This window comes from Delphinapterus leucas, chromosome 13 (genome assembly GCF_059928025.1).
Source record: "Delphinapterus leucas isolate spDelLeu-1000000601 "Yukka" chromosome 13, BTC_Dleu_Yukka2, whole genome shotgun sequence".
NCBI lineage: Eukaryota > Metazoa > Chordata > Mammalia > Artiodactyla > Monodontidae > Delphinapterus > Delphinapterus leucas.
The window spans coordinates 75,021,915-75,041,947 of record NC_143141.1 but is presented as its reverse complement, the minus strand read 5'-3'; the positions used below and the strand labels follow the sequence as shown (position 1 = coordinate 75,041,947).

At 50.9% G+C, this 20,033-nt stretch overlaps 1 protein-coding gene across 2 annotated transcripts in view; it reads left to right on the top strand.

The window, feature by feature from the left end:
- Positions 1-20,033, top strand: part of EFR3B (EFR3 homolog B) — an 89,837-nt gene that overhangs the window by 50,530 nt on the left and 19,274 nt on the right. The window contains exons 5-12 of one of the 2 annotated variants that reach the window (XM_089923393.1): positions 10,683-10,804; positions 15,028-15,177; positions 16,382-16,516; positions 17,175-17,253; positions 18,030-18,138; positions 18,414-18,575; positions 19,349-19,460; positions 19,840-19,891. In XM_089923393.1, the coding sequence (XP_089779519.1) occupies positions 10,683-10,804; positions 15,028-15,177; positions 16,382-16,516; positions 17,175-17,253; positions 18,030-18,138; positions 18,414-18,575; positions 19,349-19,460; positions 19,840-19,891 (921 nt within the window). Of the gene's footprint in view, positions 1-10,682; positions 10,805-15,027; positions 15,178-16,381; positions 16,517-17,174; positions 17,254-18,002; positions 18,139-18,413; positions 18,576-19,348; positions 19,461-19,839; positions 19,892-20,033 lie in introns of both variants that reach the window. The other variant, XM_022574307.2, reaches the window with a different exon arrangement.

Genomic DNA, 20,033 nt, shown 5'->3' with positions numbered 1-20,033 from the left:
CCATGTGCCCTGACTTTCTGAGGTCACTCTGTGAGGATAAACTGAAAATATTAAATCTGAGAATACCGAGGTCCTTCACATAAACAATCTAATATATTAGCCTAGTGTAAATAATAAAATTATTATGAAGGATCACGGATTTAAAGTTTGTACTTTCATCCCTACCTCACAACATATATAAAAATTAACTCAAAGTAGATTAAAGACCTAAATGTAAGAGCTAAACCTATAGATTAGAAGAAATATAGGGGTGTATCTTTATGATCTTGAATTTGGCAATGGATTCTTAGATACGACAATAAAAACAAAAGGAGCAAAAGAAAATATAGATAATTTGACTTCTTCAAAATTAAAAACTTTTGTGCATCAGAGGACACTGTCAGGAAAGTGAAAAGACAACCACCAAATGGGGGAAAATATTTACAAGTTGTGTATCTGATAAGGGTCCAGTGACCAGAATATATGAAAAACTCTTACAGCTCAACAGCAAAAAGAAAACCCAATTAAAGTGGGCAAAGGACTTGAATAGACATTCAAGAAGAAGATACACAAATGGCCAACAAGCACATGAAATGATGCTCAGCATCACTACTCGTTAAGGAAATGCAAGTCAAAAAAAACCCACAGTGAGATACCTCTTCACACCCACCAGGATGGCTATATTATTAAAAATCCTATAAAATGACATGTTGGTGAGGATGTGTAGAAATTGGAACCCTTGTACGTTGCTAGCAGAGATGTAAAATGGTGTAGACACTGCGGAAAACAGTTGAGTGGTTCCTCCGAAAGTTAAACATATAGAATTAACATATGACTCAGCAGTTCTCTCTAGGTATATACCAAAAAGAACGGAAAATGGATACTCAAATAAATACTTGTACACCAACGTTCATAGCAGCACTGCTCACAGTAGCCAAAAGGTGGAAACAACCCCGAAGGTCACATGTTATATTTCCGTTTAGCTGAGATATCCAGAATAGGTGAGTCCATAAAGACAGAAAGCAGGTTAGTGTTTGCCAGAGTCTGGGAGGGAGAGGAACGGAAAGTGACCAATTAATGACCAAGAGGTGGGTTTCCTTTGGGGGTTTGCTTTAGTTGCAAAACATTGTGAATGTGTTGAATGCCACTGAATTGTGCACTGTAAAAAGGTTCATTTTATGTTTTGTGAACTTTACCTGAGTTTTTAAAAATTGCTCTTTCGGGCTTCTCTGGTGGCGCAGTGGTTGAGAGTCCGCCTGCTGAGGCGGGGGACGCGGGTTTGTGCCCTGGTCTGGGAGGATCCCACGTGCTGCGGAGCGGTTGGGCCCGTGAGCCATGGCCGCTGAGCCTGTGCGTCCGGAGCCTGTGCTCCGCGACGGGAGATGCCACAACAGTGAGAGGCCCGCGTACCACACACACACACACACACACAAAAAAATTGGTCCAAATAAAAATTTCCCTAATAGTCCTCACACTGTCTTGTATTGCTGTCTTTCCCATCAGGATTCAGTAAAGATCATGTGTTTACTTTGTTTTCTGTGTCCCTTATGTCTCTTAACCAGTCCCAACCCCTCTCCTGCCCCTCTTTGTTTTTCATGATATTGACCAGGTCACCACTTTGCAGAATGCCCCACAGTCTGGGTTTGTCTGATTATTTCCTTGTGGTGTCCTTCGTTTTGCTCTCCTGTCTCTTATACTTCCTGCAGACTAGAATTAGACTTGAAGGTTTGACTGGATGCGGTTAAATACTTTGAGGCATAATACTTCACGGGGAGTGCTGGGTCCTGCACTGAGCATCCCAAAAGGACCACAAGTGTCTGGTGCCCCACTTTTATGGATGCTAAGTGCCATCCCAGGTTAGGGTAGTGACAGCTGGCTCTCTCCATTGTAAAAGTACTTTTTTGTCTTTGCAGTTAGAAATCTGTGGAAACCACGCAAATAACCCATTCCTCACTCATTTTTCAGCTGATGTTTCTATCTCTGGTGGCATTTCTCCCCGTTGATTGCACCTTCTTCATACTCCCTTGACCTCCTGGCCCTGTCATCCCAGCTCTTCCCACCTGGCCCACCCTTCTGCATTTCTATGGTGGGCTGAATAATGGTCCCCCAAGTATGTCCACATCCTAATGCCTGTAACCTGTGAATGTTACCTTACATGACAAAAGGGACTTTGAAGATATGATTAAGTTAAGGATCTTGAGATAAGGAGATTATCCTGGGTTATCCAGGTGGACCCCATGTACTCACAAAGACCTTTATAAGAGGGAAGCAGGAAGATCAGAGTCAGACAGAAGATGAGACAGAGAGGAAGAGATTTGAAGATGCTCCTCTGATGGCCATGAAGATGGAGGAAGGGGGCCAGTAGCCAAAGGATGTAGGTGGCTTCTGGAAGCTAGAAAGGCCAAGGAAACAGATGCTTCTCTGGAAGCGTCCAGAAGGAATGCAACCCTGCAGACCCATTTTAGACTTCTGATCTCCAGAACTGCAAGGTAATACATTTGTGTTGTTTTAGGCCACTAAATCGTGGTGATTTATTACGGCAGCAATAGGAAACTAATAGAGTTTCCTTCATTGATTCTTTTTCTCCATGTCCCCATGAAATGTCTGTGGTCTCCAAGGTTGCTGCTCTGTCCTCTTCTCACTCTATATGCTCCCTCTGGACAATTTTATCAACTCTTGTGGTTGCAACTTGTTATCTATGGACTAGAAATTCTCTCATCTTCCACACCACGACAGAAGTCAGCACTGCTGGAGACCAGCAGCCTAGAAGTGGGTTCCATGAAGGGAGGTCAGGGCAGAACTGTGATGCCAGTGGAAGAGCTCAGGTCACGGGGGTCAGCGCCAGCAAATGATGGGGATCTTAGAGCAGAGGCAGCCAGTGCTTCCCTAGGTCCGTGCTTCCCAAGTGCAGGCCTTGGAGGCTGGCTAGCACGTGGGACTACTTGGGACCAGAGTGATCACCTTCTCGGGCAGTGAGACTGGGCTTTCCCAGGAGTTTTTAAAACCACAGTCAGTTTTGCAAAGAATCTTGAAGGAGGAAAGATGTAATATGGGTAGACAGGGGAGGATGTCCTAGGTCTAGGGAATCACTATGCCCAGGTTGGCAGGCGATTTGCAGGGCACGATCATGTCACAGTAGGACTGTTCCTCTGGCTTTAGGGAAGACTGCTCCCGGGAGTTGCTATAAACAAGAGCAGTTGGGAGAACGGGGTAGGGGGTGTTAAAGTCAAAACCATGTGGTTTACAAGGTCTTTTCCAGCTAGGGTTCATCTTAGTGCAACAGAACAACCGTTCCCATTTTTCCTTATGTAGGTTAACACAACGAAAAGGCCTGCAGTCCTACCATGAAAGAGTTGGGGTTCTCTCTATGCCCAGTATTTTATTTTTTGGCCGTGCTGAGCGGCACATGGGATCTTAGTTCCCCGACCAGGTATCGAACCCGCGGCCCCTGCAGTGGCAGTGTGGAGTCTTAACCACTGGACCACCAGGGAATCCCTCTGCCCAGTATTTTACACTGTGGTTCTATTGTTGATGGCAGGGAGTTGGGTTCAGAATGCCCATCTACAGAAGAGAGAAAGGCTGACTTCTGCTTCGAGAGACTTGGCTAGTGCTGAAGTGAGGCCAACCAGCTCAGCTTCTTCTCCAGACCCAGGGAGAGCTGGTTTTGCAATGTCAATATTTGGAGCTTGCTTTCTCTCTATTGACCCAGCCCCTTAGTAACTCTCAGTTTTCACACAACCGTGTCTCCTTCCTGCTTGTGCCAGAGGGTTGGTAATCTCATCCAGCAAACTTGGCACCCTTTGTTGCATATGAAGAGCTGAAACTTTGGTCTTGGAAGGGTGACCCTAGTGGTACCCTTGGCCTTTGAAGCATCACATCTTCACAGTCTCCAGTTTGTTGCTGTGGAGACCTTCCTCATCATTGCAATATCTTAAAAAAATAAAACAAAAAAACCCCACCTTTATTCTTTCACAATCTTGTGCATTAGGCAAGTAGCATTTTAACAAAAGCCATTTGTAAAGTATGACCTAACGATGGTAGGGGTGAAGCAGCCAGGAAGTTCCTGCTGTATCAAGTGTTTAAAACATCAGTGAGTCACACAGGTAAATGGGCCCAGTGAAAACGTATGGAGTGTTGACAGCAAGCCAGAAATCCACTGGGGGAAAAATGAGGTGATAACTGTTCACTCTGATGGGCTGGTCATACCAAGCCTATGAGGCAGCTGCTCTTGCTGGCCCCATTGTACAGATGGGGTGACCGAAGCATGGGGAGCTTCAGAAACGTGCCTCCTATCAGCCTCCTACCAAGTGGGAGGTGGGATTCAGAAATGCATTCTGGCTCCAAACCCCTTCTCATAATCCTAACGCTGTTCTGCCTCTAATAGGAGGGATGAAGGCTCTATTTTATTTTATTTTATTTTATTTTTTTGCGGTACGCGGGCCTCTCACTGTTGTGGCCTCTCCTGCTCCGGACGCACAGGCCCAGCGGCCATGGCTCACGGGCCCAGCCACTCCGCGGCATGTGGGATCTTCCCGGACCGGGGCACGAACCCGTGTCCCCTGCATTGGCAGGCGGACTCTCAACCACTGCGCCACCAGGGAAGCCCCGAAGGCTCTATTTTAAACCCTAGAGTCTCAACCCCATCTCAGCCAGGTTTGGGCATGTTTCCCAAGTGGACTCCTACAGTGGGTGTGGTCCCATGACCAGGTCCCCCGGATTTGATCCTCTGAACCACAATTACCAAAGTTTCCATTTTGGCCTCCTCCTATCAGCCCTGGAGGACTCAGGAGCAGCTTGAGGTGGGCTCCCTCGGAGCTGCCCCCATGGGGATACTGCAGGCCAACGTTCCCTGACCAGGTCATCTGGGCAGGTCATCTGTGCTGTCGTAGTTTCAGACTCAGGGAAGGGAAGCTCCTCCTGACAAGCTATCAAACCAAGGGTTCCCAAGGATGCTCAGAGATCCTGGTACCAAATGTTGCCTCTTTTATTAGCCCTGGTGCCACCCGTAATGTAATAAACGGGGTTCAGTCCCTCTGGATGGCATCGAGTGCAGCCTCATCACCAGATCTCGTAACAGAGCAAGAGTCCTGGAGAGCGAGGCAACGGCCTGGCTGGTCGACGGCCTGAGCCTGGAGGCTGCAGCCTCCCGGGCCTCAGAGATGGACCCCTTGGTTCAACCCCAAGCCACCCCAGTTCAAAGGAGGTGGCCATCTCTCCAGCCTTGACTGGCCTCTGTTACCAAGGACAGGAGGAGGCCAGAATATACTGCTTAAGCTTTCTTCCTCCTAGCCTGCCTCGGATCATTTCCACAGCTACTGGTCCAGCTTTCCAGTAAAAGAACAAAGGACGTGGGGTCTGTAGATGCCCTGCCCCAGAATCTCCAGGGTAGGAGTTGGTGGGGCGGTGGGGGGGCGGGGGTTGTTCCGAATGCAGATGCCTAGGTCCTACCCACAGAGAGTCTTGTTCAACAGGCCTGGGGTGGCTCAAAAGTCTACATTGTCAGCAAGCTCCCCAGGTCATTCTGATACACAGTAAAATTTAAAAACCACTGGTGGAGGGCAGAGAGCATCAAAGTATCAGAATTCCCAAATTTGAGCCCCAGCTCCACTTGTCACAAGCGGGTTGACCTGAAATAATTCAGTGGCTCCCTTAGAGCTTCAGTTTCCTCATCTTCACAATGGGAGCAGTATCGCTCCTATTATACTCGCTGGTTTGCCAAAAATTATGTCAGGTAATGGATGTTTCAGTCGGCTGGAAAATGGTCCCCCAAAAGATGTCCACGTGCCAATCCCTGGAACCTGCAGATGTCACCTGATACGGAAACAGGGTCTCTGCGGATGTGACCAAGTTAAGGATCTTGGGATGGAGAGATTATCCTGGATTATCCGGGTCGGCCCTAAATGCAATCACAAGGCTCTTAGAAGAGAGAAGCAGGGGGAGATTGGACACAAAGGAGGAAACAATATGCAGACAGAGGCAGAGACTGGAGGCATGCAGCCCCGGGAAACTAACATGATGCCTGAGCGGCAAGTGCCATAGAAATATTTAATGTTGTCATTTCTCAGAATATAGGCGTTAACTCCTTTCCCAGAGTGCTGCCATCCACACGTGACGTTAGAGATGGGGCACGGGGCCTGGTGTGGCTCCTCCAGACACAAACTCCTGTGTCTATAAATAGCTTCTTCAAGGAATATTTTGAAGGCTCCCAACGGAACACAGTATGAGTCAAAACAAAGCAAACATGCTTCACAATAACCATATTCGAAATTGTTTTTCTAATGAAGTGGAGCGGCAGGCGCGTGGAGAGTGGAGTGCTGTCTGTGAAGCAGTGTCTTGAATGTATTTGTACGTTGCCCCGCAGACGCTCATTCCACGACTGTGCGGTGCTGAGTCCTGCCGGACCGTAAAAAGTTTAAGCCTCTTAGAACTAGGAACCTCACTTACAGTAAGCCTTGAATTCACTCAGTTCCTGTTATCCCAGGAACTCAGGGAGCTTTTCTTAATTATCTCCACCTCATTCACATTCCTAGGAGGTGATATATGCATTTTAAAGAGATGAAAACAAATGCTCGGCCACATCTTCCCGGTTTTGCTGTGCCGGCTGCCCAGAGCTCCCATCGAGCCCCACCTCGTTGTCTCTCGGTGCTGGGCTCTGTCCCATCCTATTGCACTAACTGACCTTCGGTTCCCGAAGGGTGCTTCAGGGGGCTTGGCCCTCATCTTCCAACTTCCCTGCCTTCTGCCACCGTCCTCAACTCCCACCCTCGGGCACCAGGGTGGCTGTTAACTCATTTCCTTCTTTCCATATTCACACCTGCCCCCGGCATCCTGCATGGCCACCTGCATGGTTCACGCTGCCCATCTGGGCTCCTCCTCTGTGATTGTCTGGCTGGAAAGGACAAGGGTCACACTGCACCAGAGCCGAGGACCGGAGTTGATGAGCAGACCATTAAAGACCCCTATCACCATGCTCACTGCAGCGCAGAGCCCTGAGCATTCCTCTGGGCAGGCTCTGCATACATCCCTCGTTTAACCCTGGTGACATAGGCCCCATCACCCCCATTTTTCAGATGAGGAAACAGTGGCTCAGAAGCTAAACGATGTGCACAGGCACACAGGTGACAAGAAGCAGAGTGAGGACACGGCTGTCTGACTGTGGGCCCGGCAGATGTAGGCGAGTATAGTCCACTTAAATAGAGCACCATCATGTTAAAATCGAAAATTGAGAAGGAGACTCAAAACTAAGTTTCCAGGGAAGAAGACTCTAGAAGAGTAAAAATCTGGGGATGCAGAGAGTCACGAGAGAAAAGAGTGAGGGAATTTTCCAGTGAGCTTAGCAGCTGTGGCCGGCCCAGCTAGGGGAGACTCAGGAGTGACTGCTGGGCCGGCCTAGAAAAAAGCCTCTGTAGTTCTAGGAAAGGAATCCCCATGCGTGTTTTCTACCCTGCGTTACCTCTGTGGCTATCACAGAATGTTCCATTTTTAAAAAATTGGGGCTTCCCTGGTGGTGCACTTGTTCATGGGTTTGAGCCCTGGTCCAGGAAGATCCCACATGCTGCAGAGCAACTAAGCCCGTGTGCCACAACTACTGAGCCTGCGCTCTAGAGCCTGCGAGCCACAACTACTGAGCCCGTGTGCCGCAACTACTGAAGCCTGCATGCCACAACTACTGAAGCCCACATGCCACAACTACTGAGCCTGCACTCGAGAGCCCGCGAGCCACAACTACTGAGCCTGTGTGCCGCAACTACTGAAGCCCCCGCACCTAGAGCCCGTGCTCCACAACAACAGGAGCCACTGCAATGAGAAGCCCACGTACTACAACTAAGAGTAGCCCCCGCTCACCGCAGCTAGAGAAAGCCTGCACGCAGCAACGAAGACCCAATGCAGCCAATATAAATAAATAAAATTAATTAATTAAAAGAAATTGATTGTAATCTCCACTTTAACCTTGCAGCCAGGGCGTCGTAGTCGAAATCTTCAGCAGCCTGTACGGTGCGGAAAACAGTCAGAGCAGACTGGGCGTGAACAGGGCTCCGGCCATGCCACCTGACGCGCCACCAGTCCTCGAGGTTCCACGGCACTGGAGGAAGGGGAAAGTCAAGGTTGAAAGTGAAGAGGCTTGGGAATTCCCTGGTGGGCCAGTGGTTAGGACTCCATGCTTTCACTGCCGAGGATGGGGGTTCGATCCCTGCTCAGGGAAGTAGGATCCTGCAAGCCACGTGGCACAGCCAAAAAAAAAAAGTGAAGAGGCTTGATGTCACGTCCACAGAGATCAGGAATCGTTCCATGAAGTATCAGCGTGGGGAGCGGGGCCAGAGGGAAGGGAGGCCGCCAGGTTGCCTGTCAGGGATCCTGCTGCATTTCTCAAGCGTGAGCCTCAGACCAGGTGAATCTCCTCCAGTGCTGACTCAGCACGTCTGGGGCTTGTGGCAGATATCTGCATGGTCACGGAGACCCCTCGACTCTGTTGTACAGCAGTGTTTGGAAACCAGTGGCCTCACTTCTGCAGCCCTCTTACAAATGCCAGACTAAGGTCCCCTCTGGCGGCTTCTTCATCCTCTGTTTGTTCTCCCTGACAATATCCACCACCCTCACCTCCCCAGAGCAACTCTCCTGGGTCATTTGGCCTGAGGCGCTAGAGGAAGCCAGGAGCAGGAACAGAGCTGGAGGTTTTCTGGGCAGAGCTCTGTTGGAGAGGCTCGTGGTTGAGACCTGGGTTTCTCCTGCAGGACCCTGGGCAATTATGTAACATTTGTGGGTCTCAGTCTCTCTGTAAAATGAGAATAATAATATCTCTCTAACTTAGAGTCATTTTAAGAAACAAAAGAGCTGATGTATGTCAAATGCTTAGGGTAGTACCTGATACATATATGTTCTAAATATCATTGCTATTAGCCCATAAACTCCTACACCAGTGACCATGAAGTCTGATTATTCATTCTCCTGACGTACATTTGGGTTTACACAGTCACTATATATTGGGGACAAAGTCTTTGTTTGACTGTTTCTCCTTTATTACTGGCCTCCTTTCTTTTTCAGTCTTGTTCTGATTATTCTGAAATGCATGCACTCTCGCATACACATAGTCTTATCTTAAGCTGCCTCGTCACATTTGAAGTAGATATAGCATCGATAAAAAATCAAGAAATGTCGTGAATGAAGACTGGGCTGCTTATTTCACACATGGGAAAACCAAGACAGAAGAGAAGTCAAATGTCCCACTCAAAGGTCACCCCACCAGTTAGAGGTAGATCTGCGGTTAGAACCGCATAGCTGCATGACCCCTCTCAGTGGATGGACCAAGCCAGGCTTTGGCCGTGGGGAGTGCAGCCTGGGAACATCCTGTTGGTGGTTAAGAGCAGCAGTGCACCCAAATTTAGTTTCAGCCTCGGTATCAGCCTAAGTCTGTGTTCTAGCCCGTGGGGCTTAGGAAGATCACGTAGCCAAAGGCCAGCTCTATCGTTGTTTCTGGAACTCCTGAACTTGGGTCTAATCAATGATCTTGTGATCACATGGATTACCACTGTGCCTCTTCTGCATAACCCCGTCAATGATGCAAGCAATGTCATTTGGGTTTATTGCTAATATCAGAATACTTCCGCATATATGTGTGCATTTTAGATGTAATTTAGAAGGGAAGATTTCCTTATCTGCTTTGCATGTTGAGGTTTTATGATTCAGCAGAAAATAAATGCATATTTATTACTGCAAGAACAAAACACTGTAATAGTAAGGATGCTTGTGGAAGTTGCTAATTTTCATCCCCAAAAAAGTTACTAACAACTTTTAAGTAGTTAAATGGGGAAACAGGTTGACAATTGATACTCAATATTCTGAGTGCGCTGATGAGATGATTTTAGGAATAACAGTAGGTCCTCTTTGAACCAACGAAGGTTTGTAAAAGTTATATAATAATACAAGGCAGAATAGTGGAGAATGTAGTCTAAGTTTAGTCCGTTTAGAGTTGTTTGTGGTATTAAATTCATAACATTAAACAAAATAACCTATAAAAATTATATTTAACTTTTAGTAATTTAACTCCACTCAGTCTGTGATTCTTGCTTCTCTGAGAGACTCATTTGAAATCAAGTCCCTATTTAGAGCTGCAAATGTGCAGCCTGGTGATGACAGAAGGGATCTAGCGGCTGAGAATGCTGAGCAAGGCTTAATGAACCGAAATTGCAAACGTTAAAAGTGTACTCAAAATTTTAACAATAAAGCGTAATTACGGTTTTAAATCAAATTTCAGCGCTGTCCTGGTTTCCCAGAATGCATTCTAGGGTGGTGCTCTGTGCTTTGGCCTTGGCTTTTGCTCAGTTTCCAGCGTTATTCCTCACAGCCTTTCAGCCTGTATGTTTGGGCCAGCTCTGGATGTAAATGGGAGGAGGAACTTAAGTGACTGAGCCCCCTTCTCTTTCTCTTCTCTTCCATCCTCTGCTCACCCAGCAGGGGAGGGCTGAGAAGGGCCAGGGGTTCTGCTCTTGTTGTGTAGAAAGGAAAGGAGAACTCAGAAACTCAGATTTCCCGAGTGTGCTCTGGGAGGTGGACTATAGCCAGATCCTGAGATGCATGGTTCCTAAGATGTGTTTTCTTGTGGCTTTACTATGGCAAAGGGCCTGGGGGATGCCAGGTCCCCGAGCCCAAAGGCGAGGAGCATGGCGGGTCACCTCACGATGCATTTCCCCTCTCCCCCCACACAGTTTGTGAAGTTTGCCAACATAGAGGAGGACACCCCATCCTACCATCGGAGCTACGATTTCTTCGTGTCTCGCTTCAGTGAAATGTGCCACTCTGGCCATGAAGACTTGGAGATCAAGACTAAGTGAGTATAAGGGAAGTTGAGGAGGCTGTGCCTCTAATGGCAGAGGCATTGATGGTCCTGCAGAGCTCCCAGCCCGGATTGCGTGTCTGATTTCACTGGCGTTTACCGAGGCTCTGATGTTGCTGGTGGGGAAGGGGCACCTGGCGGGACTTAGATGGATGCGTGGGCAGAGCTAGGCTCCCAGCACATGCTTTCTAAAGGAACAGCCTCTGGGGACAGAAAACAGGGTGGGACGTAAGGTGACGGTCCTCTGAGCCCAATTTGAGAGCCAGTAACACACACATGTACGCACCTGTGCTCTCTTTTGTTCAGAAGTGCATGCCTTTATACACCCTAGAAACACTCCCACTCCACTCTCCATCAAAACATACACCCACATATAAAAAGCTGATCCCTGCCACCCTCCTGAGTTTATCTCCTCCGCTCTTCCCCTCCTCATTTCCCTTCGGCCACACAGGCCTCCGTGCTGCCTTGGAAACACACCAGGGACATTCCTGCCACAGGGCCTTTGCACAGTCTGTTCCTGTGCCTGGGATGCTTCCTCTGTGGAGCTGTACAGCTCACTCCTTCACCTCCTTCAAGGCTTTGCTCAAGTGTCCCCTTGTCAACAACGCCTTCCCCTGACCCTCCCCTTCTCCCTCACCCTGCTCTGTTTTTATTTCCCCATAGCACTCATCCCCTTCAAACATGTTCCATAATTTACATGTTTCTCATTCATTGTCTGTCTCTCCCCACTAGAATGTAAGCTCTGTGAGGACAGGAGTCATTGTTTTGTTCTCTGACGCATCCCAAGTGCTAAGACAGTGCCTGGAGAGCAGCAGGCACTCACGACATACTTGTTGAGTAAGTGAATGAAGGAAAGGATGCTTTTCAGATAAACATCTTGAATTACAGAACACACTTTTACACACACATACTCACACTCACAAAAAATACTTAACTTACAGAAATACACTCATTGACATAGAAATTAAACCCCTCAATGAAATCACAAAGAAATTCACACAAATGTATGCTGATACCGATAGATGAAGGATGAGAAGTAAACCACTGCCTGCAAAGAGTGCTTATCAACCTGGGGAGGCGAAATGAAACACAGGAAAAGGAGGAGGAAGGAGGGAAAAGGGCTGAGCTGTCCTTACCAGGCAAAGCTGCAGGAGTCGGAGAAGGGAGGGACTGGGGGCTGAGGCTGGGTGGCCGACATGCCCACGGGAGACTGGGTCTCCATGGCTTTGTTCCAGAGCTCAGCCCCTGGCTTCTTCCTGCATCACGTCAGCACCGCAGTGGGCCCGAGTGCACGTGATACGCAATGGCACGGCCCGGGAGCCCTGTGTGCCCCTAAACTACAGCTTCCTCACCACGGCTGCTGGTCTGGGTCGGAGAAACAGGACGTGAACCCCTCCATCCCCCAGGCTGCCTGTTCCCAAAGCTTCCAAGCTGTGAAACGGCTCCAGGGCAGGACCCTGTGTGACTGATGGCAGTGTCCCTGCTCCCCAGTCTCGCCTGTCTTGGACCAGCCAGGGGCTCCCTGGGGCTGTGCTGCTGCAGTGCCTCAGTGGGGCCAGTGGGGGTCACGGGAGGAAGGAGCCCCTGTCTCCCCAGCGCTGGTTCCCTCAGCAGCTACCTCGCTCCAGAACGGCTGTGAAGAGGCAGAAGGGGCTGGAGCAGGTGGGGTGTGTCCAGAAGCAGGTGATGGGGAAGGGGGGGACTGTGACCAGGTGTGGCTGTAACAGGTGCTGACCGCAGGTAGAGCCAAGCTCCAGGAGGGGAGGGGACACTCGTCATGCCGTTCTACACACACTCACACACATAATCACACAACTGCATACACAACCACATGTGCACACACATACAGTGGCCTGCGGAACTGCACACACACATACAGTCACATACACTGACTGTATGACACACATACATAACCACACTCTCACACAAACCACACACTCATACACGTACAACCGCACACACACACTCCACAGCAGGGGAGGAGGCACAGAAGCAGACACGGTCGCACCATGTCCTGATGGTGTGGGGAGCGACTGAAGGTCAGGAGAAGGGTGCTGAGGTTTGCTTCTGGCCACCGGGCAGTGCCATCAGCACCCACAGCCTGGCACCTGCCACCCATGGAAGCAAGGCTGCCGGGGTGAGAGGAGTTTCTCCCTTTGTCTTGTCTCCCATCCATAACCTCCCTGCACCCCTCCCCTTCTCCCTGAGCTCTCCCCCGGTCCTTCGCAGCCTTTGCAGAGCCCAGAGCTCCTTTCCAAGAACTACCCTTGGGTCTCATGAATAGGTGTGTGTGTGTGTGTGTGTGTGTGTGTGTGTGTGTGTAGTCCCCTTGGGTTCAGAGACTTCTCAGCCCCTTGCACGTGGGCAGGCCTCCACTGAGCCCATTATAAGGAACAGTAAGAGGCTGCTTCTCCCCCAGGCCTGATCAGTCAGCTCTGGGCATCATGGAATGAAATGTGTACCTATGTGGAAGGGATTCTGGGGAGATTGAAAGAGTGAAGAAAAATTAATTCAGTCACACATAAGGAAGCCCTGGGTAGAAAAGTTTCCATCCCCTGGGCCTGGTCTCCTGCCAGCCAGGCTCTCTTGGGTGGGACATGAGCCCAGCATGTCTGGGATTTATTTCTGTAATGCACTAGGGAGCACCTTTAACCTGGAGCCAGGAATAGTTAGCAGAATTGTATTACAGTTACTTCGTCCTCAAGTCCGGACAGCCTCAGCTCAGAGTGCTGACTTGGCTCAGGATTGGAGTAGCTAAGTGTTTGCCCAGGGAATCCTTGTCCATTGCCAGCAGCCCTAATGGTCCTGGGCCAGGGGATGGTGGTGCATTAGGCATCTCTCACCACCCAGTTATGGTCTCCGCGTAAAGCTCAGGGTAGCGCCGTGGTAACAGCACGTAAAACTGAAGCTGAAATGACAAATGGCAACTAAATATTTAGAAAAACTGCTCAACTCCAATAATCACCAAAAGGATACGAAGTGAAATCGCTACAAGATGTGAGGGTTTTTCTGAGCCACAAAATTAGAGTAGATGTTTAGAATGAGGTCCCTGGTGCTGAGGCAGGCACAGCGAGGACGGTATTCTCCTGCAGCTTGTGCAGTGGGCGTGGGGAGAGGAATCTGCCAAAACTGGGAGCCTTTCATTCCTTACCTTTCGATTCAGTAATTCTCCTCATGGCAATGATTTGGAAGGTAGTAACGTACTTTGTACAGCGATGTCCGTTGCAGCATTATTACAGAAGCAGATTTAGAAACAACTTAAATGACCAATAGGCGACTAGTTCAGAAAGTTCTTTTGACAGTGTAGCACATAACCATTCAACATGTTTGTGAATTAATGATGCAGGGAAATGCTTGTGATAGAATGCTATAGGTGAAAAAAGCCAATACAAATTACATATGCAGCAGGTTCTTGATCCTGTTATACGTTTATACACAGAAGAAAGGAAAGACACCAAAATGCCAATGATAATTATCTTTGAGCGGCGATGGCAGGGGAAATCATCTTTACACTTTTCTATAATTAGCGTGTATTATGTTATAATCAGGGAAAAAAAAAAAGGTTTGGTTAAAAAAAGGAACTTCAGGTTGAAATAAATGGCCGGTAAAGAGGGCCGCCTCCTGCAGGGCTGTGCTGATCCCTGAGTCAGCAGAGTGGGAACTGGGGACGTGCAAAAGGGGTCCCCTCTGTGCTCTTACTCATTTCCCCTCTGCTTTCTCAGCCAGCTTAGTCCCAGCCAAGACCTCTTTGTGCCTGAGAGCCTGACAGCTCTGTGCCTCCCCCTCCAGATCCCCTCCCCCTCCAGATCCCCTCCCCCTGTAAGTTGCTCACAGCCCTGGTTTCTGCCTCATCCGTTCTTGGCAGCACTTTGAGCTCTTATATCTTGGGCTCAAGCTAGAGAAAACCCAGCTGGGTATTAAAGAGCCTGGAGAAACTGGGCACCCTAGGGATGAAGCCCGGGTGGTACGGGGCAAGGGCTGTCTGGGAATCTCCAAGACAAGCCAGAAGACGTGGCCTTCGTGCTCACATCCACCAGCACAAGAAGGCGGCCAGCCAGGAGGCCAAGTCACATGAAGAGTAGAAGGTGGGCTCTGTTCTGCCTTTTGAGGGACGAGTGCATCCCTAATCCCCTCGCTGTACTCCTCTCCTTGTCACAGAAGCTGGACTTGTCAGGGCTTGGAGACTTCATGACCCCATGTCTCCCTTTTCCTTACAGAATCCGAATGTCAGGTATCAAAGGTCTACAAGGGGTGGTGAGGAAGACCGTGAATGATGAACTGCAGGCTAATATCTGGGACCCACAGCACATGGACAAGATCGTCCCATCCCTGCTTTTCAATCTGCAACACGTGGAGGAGGCAGAGAGGTGAGCAGGAGAGGGGGGAGCTTGCACGCGGCCCTGCAGCCCTCCCAGGGCACTTGGCAACCACACGGCTGGGTTGGTTGGTAAAACCCAGCCCCAAAGTCAGGGCTCTTGGCTTTTGTGGCTTGTTCTGCAGTGAGTCCAAAGCTGCTTCCCTAGGAGCCTTGGCTCTGGCCTTCTACCAGCCTGCTGTACCCCTTAAGGTCTGCATTCCTGAAGGAGAAACAGTAATGGTGCTGGGCTCCCTGGGGTAAGTGTGTGCTGAACACAAAGAACCAAGAGTCGGGTTCCCTTGGTCTTTCTAGAAGCAGCAGGCCAAGGAGGTTTTTAAATGCCTTTCATGGTTCCAGTTGCTGAGGAGGACCTTTCTTCTCTCTCACTTCCTAGTGGTGTTCCAGTCCCTTAGAAATGCCCACTTGACCAGCCAGCAGCCACTTGACACGAGTTACAGATACTGGGTTTTAATCTGGGAACCCCCAGACATGGATTCATCCTGTCCCTGCCCCTCACTCTTCCCCTCTGTGAAGTGGGATGGAGGGAGAGTTTCACGGTGCTGTCCATGTCGGCTGGGCATGACGCCGATTGAAGATATCGTGGGTTCCCCACTTTTCTGTCAGTTGAGCCTGCGCTGCTAGAGCCGGTTGGGAAATTTAGTGTGCCCTCTGGTGGTTGTTCCTGGAATAGCATCTCACTGACAAGCTCCCTGGTGGTGTCAGGTGGAGGTGGGTGGGTACCACTGAGTCGCACCTAACTAAGCCAACGCCCGTGCCTTTCCCGCTTTTTCCCCTCCTTCCTCTCTCCCCTTTTCTTCTGCTTTCTCCAACTCTGTCGGCCTCCCTCTCTTCTTGTCTAATCTGTCGTTCCTTCCAAAGCCTTGGGGGCATGGAGACACTCGTGGTCTGCACCTCCCCAGGCCCATGGTGCTCAGGGCATCTATCCTTCCCACAGAGGCACATCAGCCCTGTCCCTAGAATGTCCAGAAAAAGAACTTTATCCCTCCTCCCACAATCTTCCTCCACTGTGGGCTTCCTTACCCCCATTTAACTTCTGACAGCCTCAACACCTCCCCTGTGACCTAGTGCAGCCCACGTCAAATTCCTGCTTGTCCTACTGGGACCATTTGCGTGAGGGAAGCACAGAAGGCCTGCACAAAGCGACGCCCAGCTGTGCATTCCATCCCTCACCCGTGGGCTGTGTGTTTCCACAGCCGGTCCCCCTCCCCCCTCCAAGCACCAGAGAAGGAGAAGGAGAACCCTGCAGAGCTGGCTGAGAGGTGCCTTCGGGAACTGCTGGGCCGGGCTGCCTTTGGCAACATCAAAAACGCCATCAAGCCTGTTCTCGTGTGAGTGTTCCCCTTCCCCACCCACCCACCTTCAGCTTTGAACAGTTTCAGGTCCGGCACCTCCTTGCTGACTCGGGAGGAGGGAAGGAGGTGTTATAGTTGTGGTGCTTCGGCCAAGTGGGTCCCTTCTCTGTGCCCATGTTCCCCGCACTGTGGCATCAAAAGCTACCACATGGTGGGCTTCCCTGGTGGCGCAGTGGTTGAGGGTCCGCCTGCCGATGCAGGGGACACGGGTTCATGCCCCGGTGCGGGAAGATCCCACATGCCGCGGAGCAACTAGGCCCGTGAGCCATGGCCGCTGAGCCTGCGCGTCCGGAGCCTGTGCTCCGCAACGGGAGAGGCCACAACAGTGACAGGCCCTCGTACCGCAAAAAAAAAAAAAAAAAAAAAGCTGCCACATGGTGACCGAGCACAGTTTTGGGGAGAGGAGTTGGGAGGAGGAAGGTGCCCGGCTTCATTCCTGAGCCCACAGCTGCAGAACCCTGTTCGTTGACTTCTCGTACTTCCCTTCTCTCACCTACACCTGAAAGCCCTTGCTACTTACCTGGGAGCTTCAAGAGGGGCTGGGTCTCTTGGGGGGTGACTTTCTCCCACCAAGCTTCTCCCTCCTAACATCACTTGCGTTTCATAGTTACTCTCCATATTTTCTCCCTCACAGCCACCTGGATAACCATTCTCTTTGGGAACCCAAGGTGTTCGCCATCCGTTGCTTTAAAATCATCATGTACTCAATTCAGGTACGGCGGCTCCCCTGGTCCAGCCTGTCCCTCTGGCCAAGGTGGCGCCTCTCGGAGCGGAACGGTGCACGCCTGGAGAAAACCAGCTGTCCTCTGTGACTTCTCCTAAGCCCCTAGTTGTCTAAACCGGCGCTGCTTAACCTGGTCGTGGAGAAGGACTAGTTTAATTTCCAATATGTCACAGACCCATACTTTATAAAACACAAAAAGAATTGTTAGAAAAAACAAACGACAACCTCATGCAAAACACAAGCCCACAGACCATAATTGGCTGCCACGGCTTCTGTCAAATTGCTTACTCAACACCTACTCTCAATTTCCATACTTAGCTCAATGTAAATGGGCATCAGACGGATCTTGAACTGGCACCAGACCACAGGCCACACTTCGAGCACCACTGGACTAAACCACCTGGCCTCTTGTGGCCTTAATAAGACCTGGGATCTGGGGAAACTGAAAAGGAAGACAGTATCTTAAAATTGACTTTTGACCCATTTGAAGTGAAAGGGCCCAGGAAAAATGTGGAAATCCAGGTCTTCATTGGGATTTGACTCAGCTCCTTGTTGGACCGAGGAGGGGGAGGGGCTCAGGAAAAGGAACTGGGGTATCCGGGTGCCACCTCTAGTGCCTGCTAGCCTTGGGACCTCCCTTTTGTCCACCCAGCTTTGGGTCCTCGTCGAGGGCTGCCCTGGCTCAGAGGCCATATGGGGGCTGCTATCTGGGGACCAGCACCTCTCCCTCCCCCCCAGCCGCAGCACTCCCACCTGGTTATCCAGCAGCTCCTGAGCCACCTGGATGCCAACAGCCGCAGCGCGGCCACGGTGCGGGCGGGCATCGTGGAGGTCCTGTCGGAAGCTGCTGTCATCGCCGCCACGGGCTCTGTGGGTAAGGGGGATCCCGAGTGGAGTGGAGGGGACCCCCCCAAGGACAAGGAACTGCCCTTAACCGTAGGCTGCCTCCCCTTCCAGAAGAGGGCAAGGCACGATAGGGAGGTGTCAGAGCCGGCTTTCCTCAGGAGGAGAAATCAGCCGGGGAAGGTAGTGGGCAGAGGAAGCCCCTGGCTGGAAGGGGGCCTGGGCTTGCCCGATAATGCAGGGCAGGGGAGAATCAGCGAGGAGTGCCAGCCCCGGATTTCAGGTCTCCCACCCCGCTGCGCTCAGGGCCCACGGTGCTGGAGATGTTCAACACTCTGCTGAGGCAGCTGCGGCTCAGCATCGACTACGCTTTGACCGGGAGCTACGATGGGGCCATCAGTCTTGGCACCAAGATCATCAAGGAGCACGAAGAGCGCATGTTCCAGGAGGCGGTCATCAAGACCATAGGTGAGCCCGGGGAGGGGCGGGGCCCGGGAGGGGCGGGGCGCGGGGCCCGGGGAGGGGCGGGGCCCGGGGCCGGAACCGCGGAGGGAGGGGCAGGCAGGTGGGCAGGCTAGCGGGCAGGCGGGCGGGAAGGCGGGGCCCCTTCCGCGAGGATTTTAGTCCAGGGGAGTGTAAGATTGTCATCCACTTAAATCGTGTTATTCACGGACACTGGGGGAAATGGAGAGCCCATGGCGCACACAGCTCACAGAGTGGCCTGGGCCAGGCCCGAGTTAGATCACAGCACAATCTCCCCGGGTTTCTCAGCCTGAAGTTCAGATCAGAGGCTGAGACAGGCGAACTCTTCCCGCACCCCAGTCCCCATTAGGGCCGCCTGATGCTTCCACGTTTGAGCGATTGGAGGGGAGGTGGGAGAAAGAGAAAAGGAAGGAAAGAGGACAGGGAGAAGGCCATGGATATGCACGTGGATGTGGAAGGGGAGAACCATAAAGCCACCATGTGCATACAAGGGCTCATCACTTTCAGAGCCCTCTGGTCCTAGCGCCACTGGAGCTTCGCCATCCCGGAGACCTTAACCGCAGCCTCCGAAATAACAAGTGAAGGAACGGGAGCCTGGAAGAGTCCTCTGCCGTCATCTAGGTGTCTCCCTCTGGGTCTTAATCGTCTCCCTAGAGAAGCAGCCCGCACTCTTCACAGTAGTTTGTTCAGCTGAAAGTTTGAGCGGAGACTCCAGCAGCTGCCGGCCTCAAACCCTCTCTTCTGTCTTTTTCCTGAAGGCTCCTTTGCCAGCACATTGCCTACTTACCAGCGCTCCGAGGTGATCCTCTTCACCATGAGCAAGGTTCCACTGCCTTCCCTGCATCACCCCGTGGAGATGGGGAGGACCGGGTGAGTCTACCATGCCTTCCCCCCCCTTCCTCTCCCAGCCTAAATTCCACCTGACTCCCCATCCCACGTTTTGGGGCTCTCTCCCTTCTCCACCTCAACTTTCCTGGCTCTGTCCTTACTTGTCTTCTCTCATTCTACTCTCAAATCCCTCAGCTGCCTTTAGTGGGCCTTTGGCTCCTACAGTTCCTCAGTCTGTCCCACCAATAACAACCTCCCACCTTGGGGGGAGCCATTAGTTCCCTGGTCTGGAAGGCACTGTCCTGGGTAACCCAAGATAAGCCTCATGGAGAATCTAATCAGGAGAGAGAACTGGGCAGGCAAGTGTGGGGTCTTTGCCTATATCACCATCTTGGTGATCATCTGTGTCTCTGGTCTATAGGGAGAACAGGAACCGGCTGACCCAGATTATGCTGCTGAAATCCCTCCTTCAGGTGAGCCTCTCCTGTCCCCATTCCTGCTCTGCCTCTGTAGGAGGCAGCTCCTTCCAAGGAAACAAGACAAGGCTACTACATAACAGTCGTGCAGGTTGCACACTGCACAAACATGCCCAGCCAAAGGGGTGAGTAGGGGGCT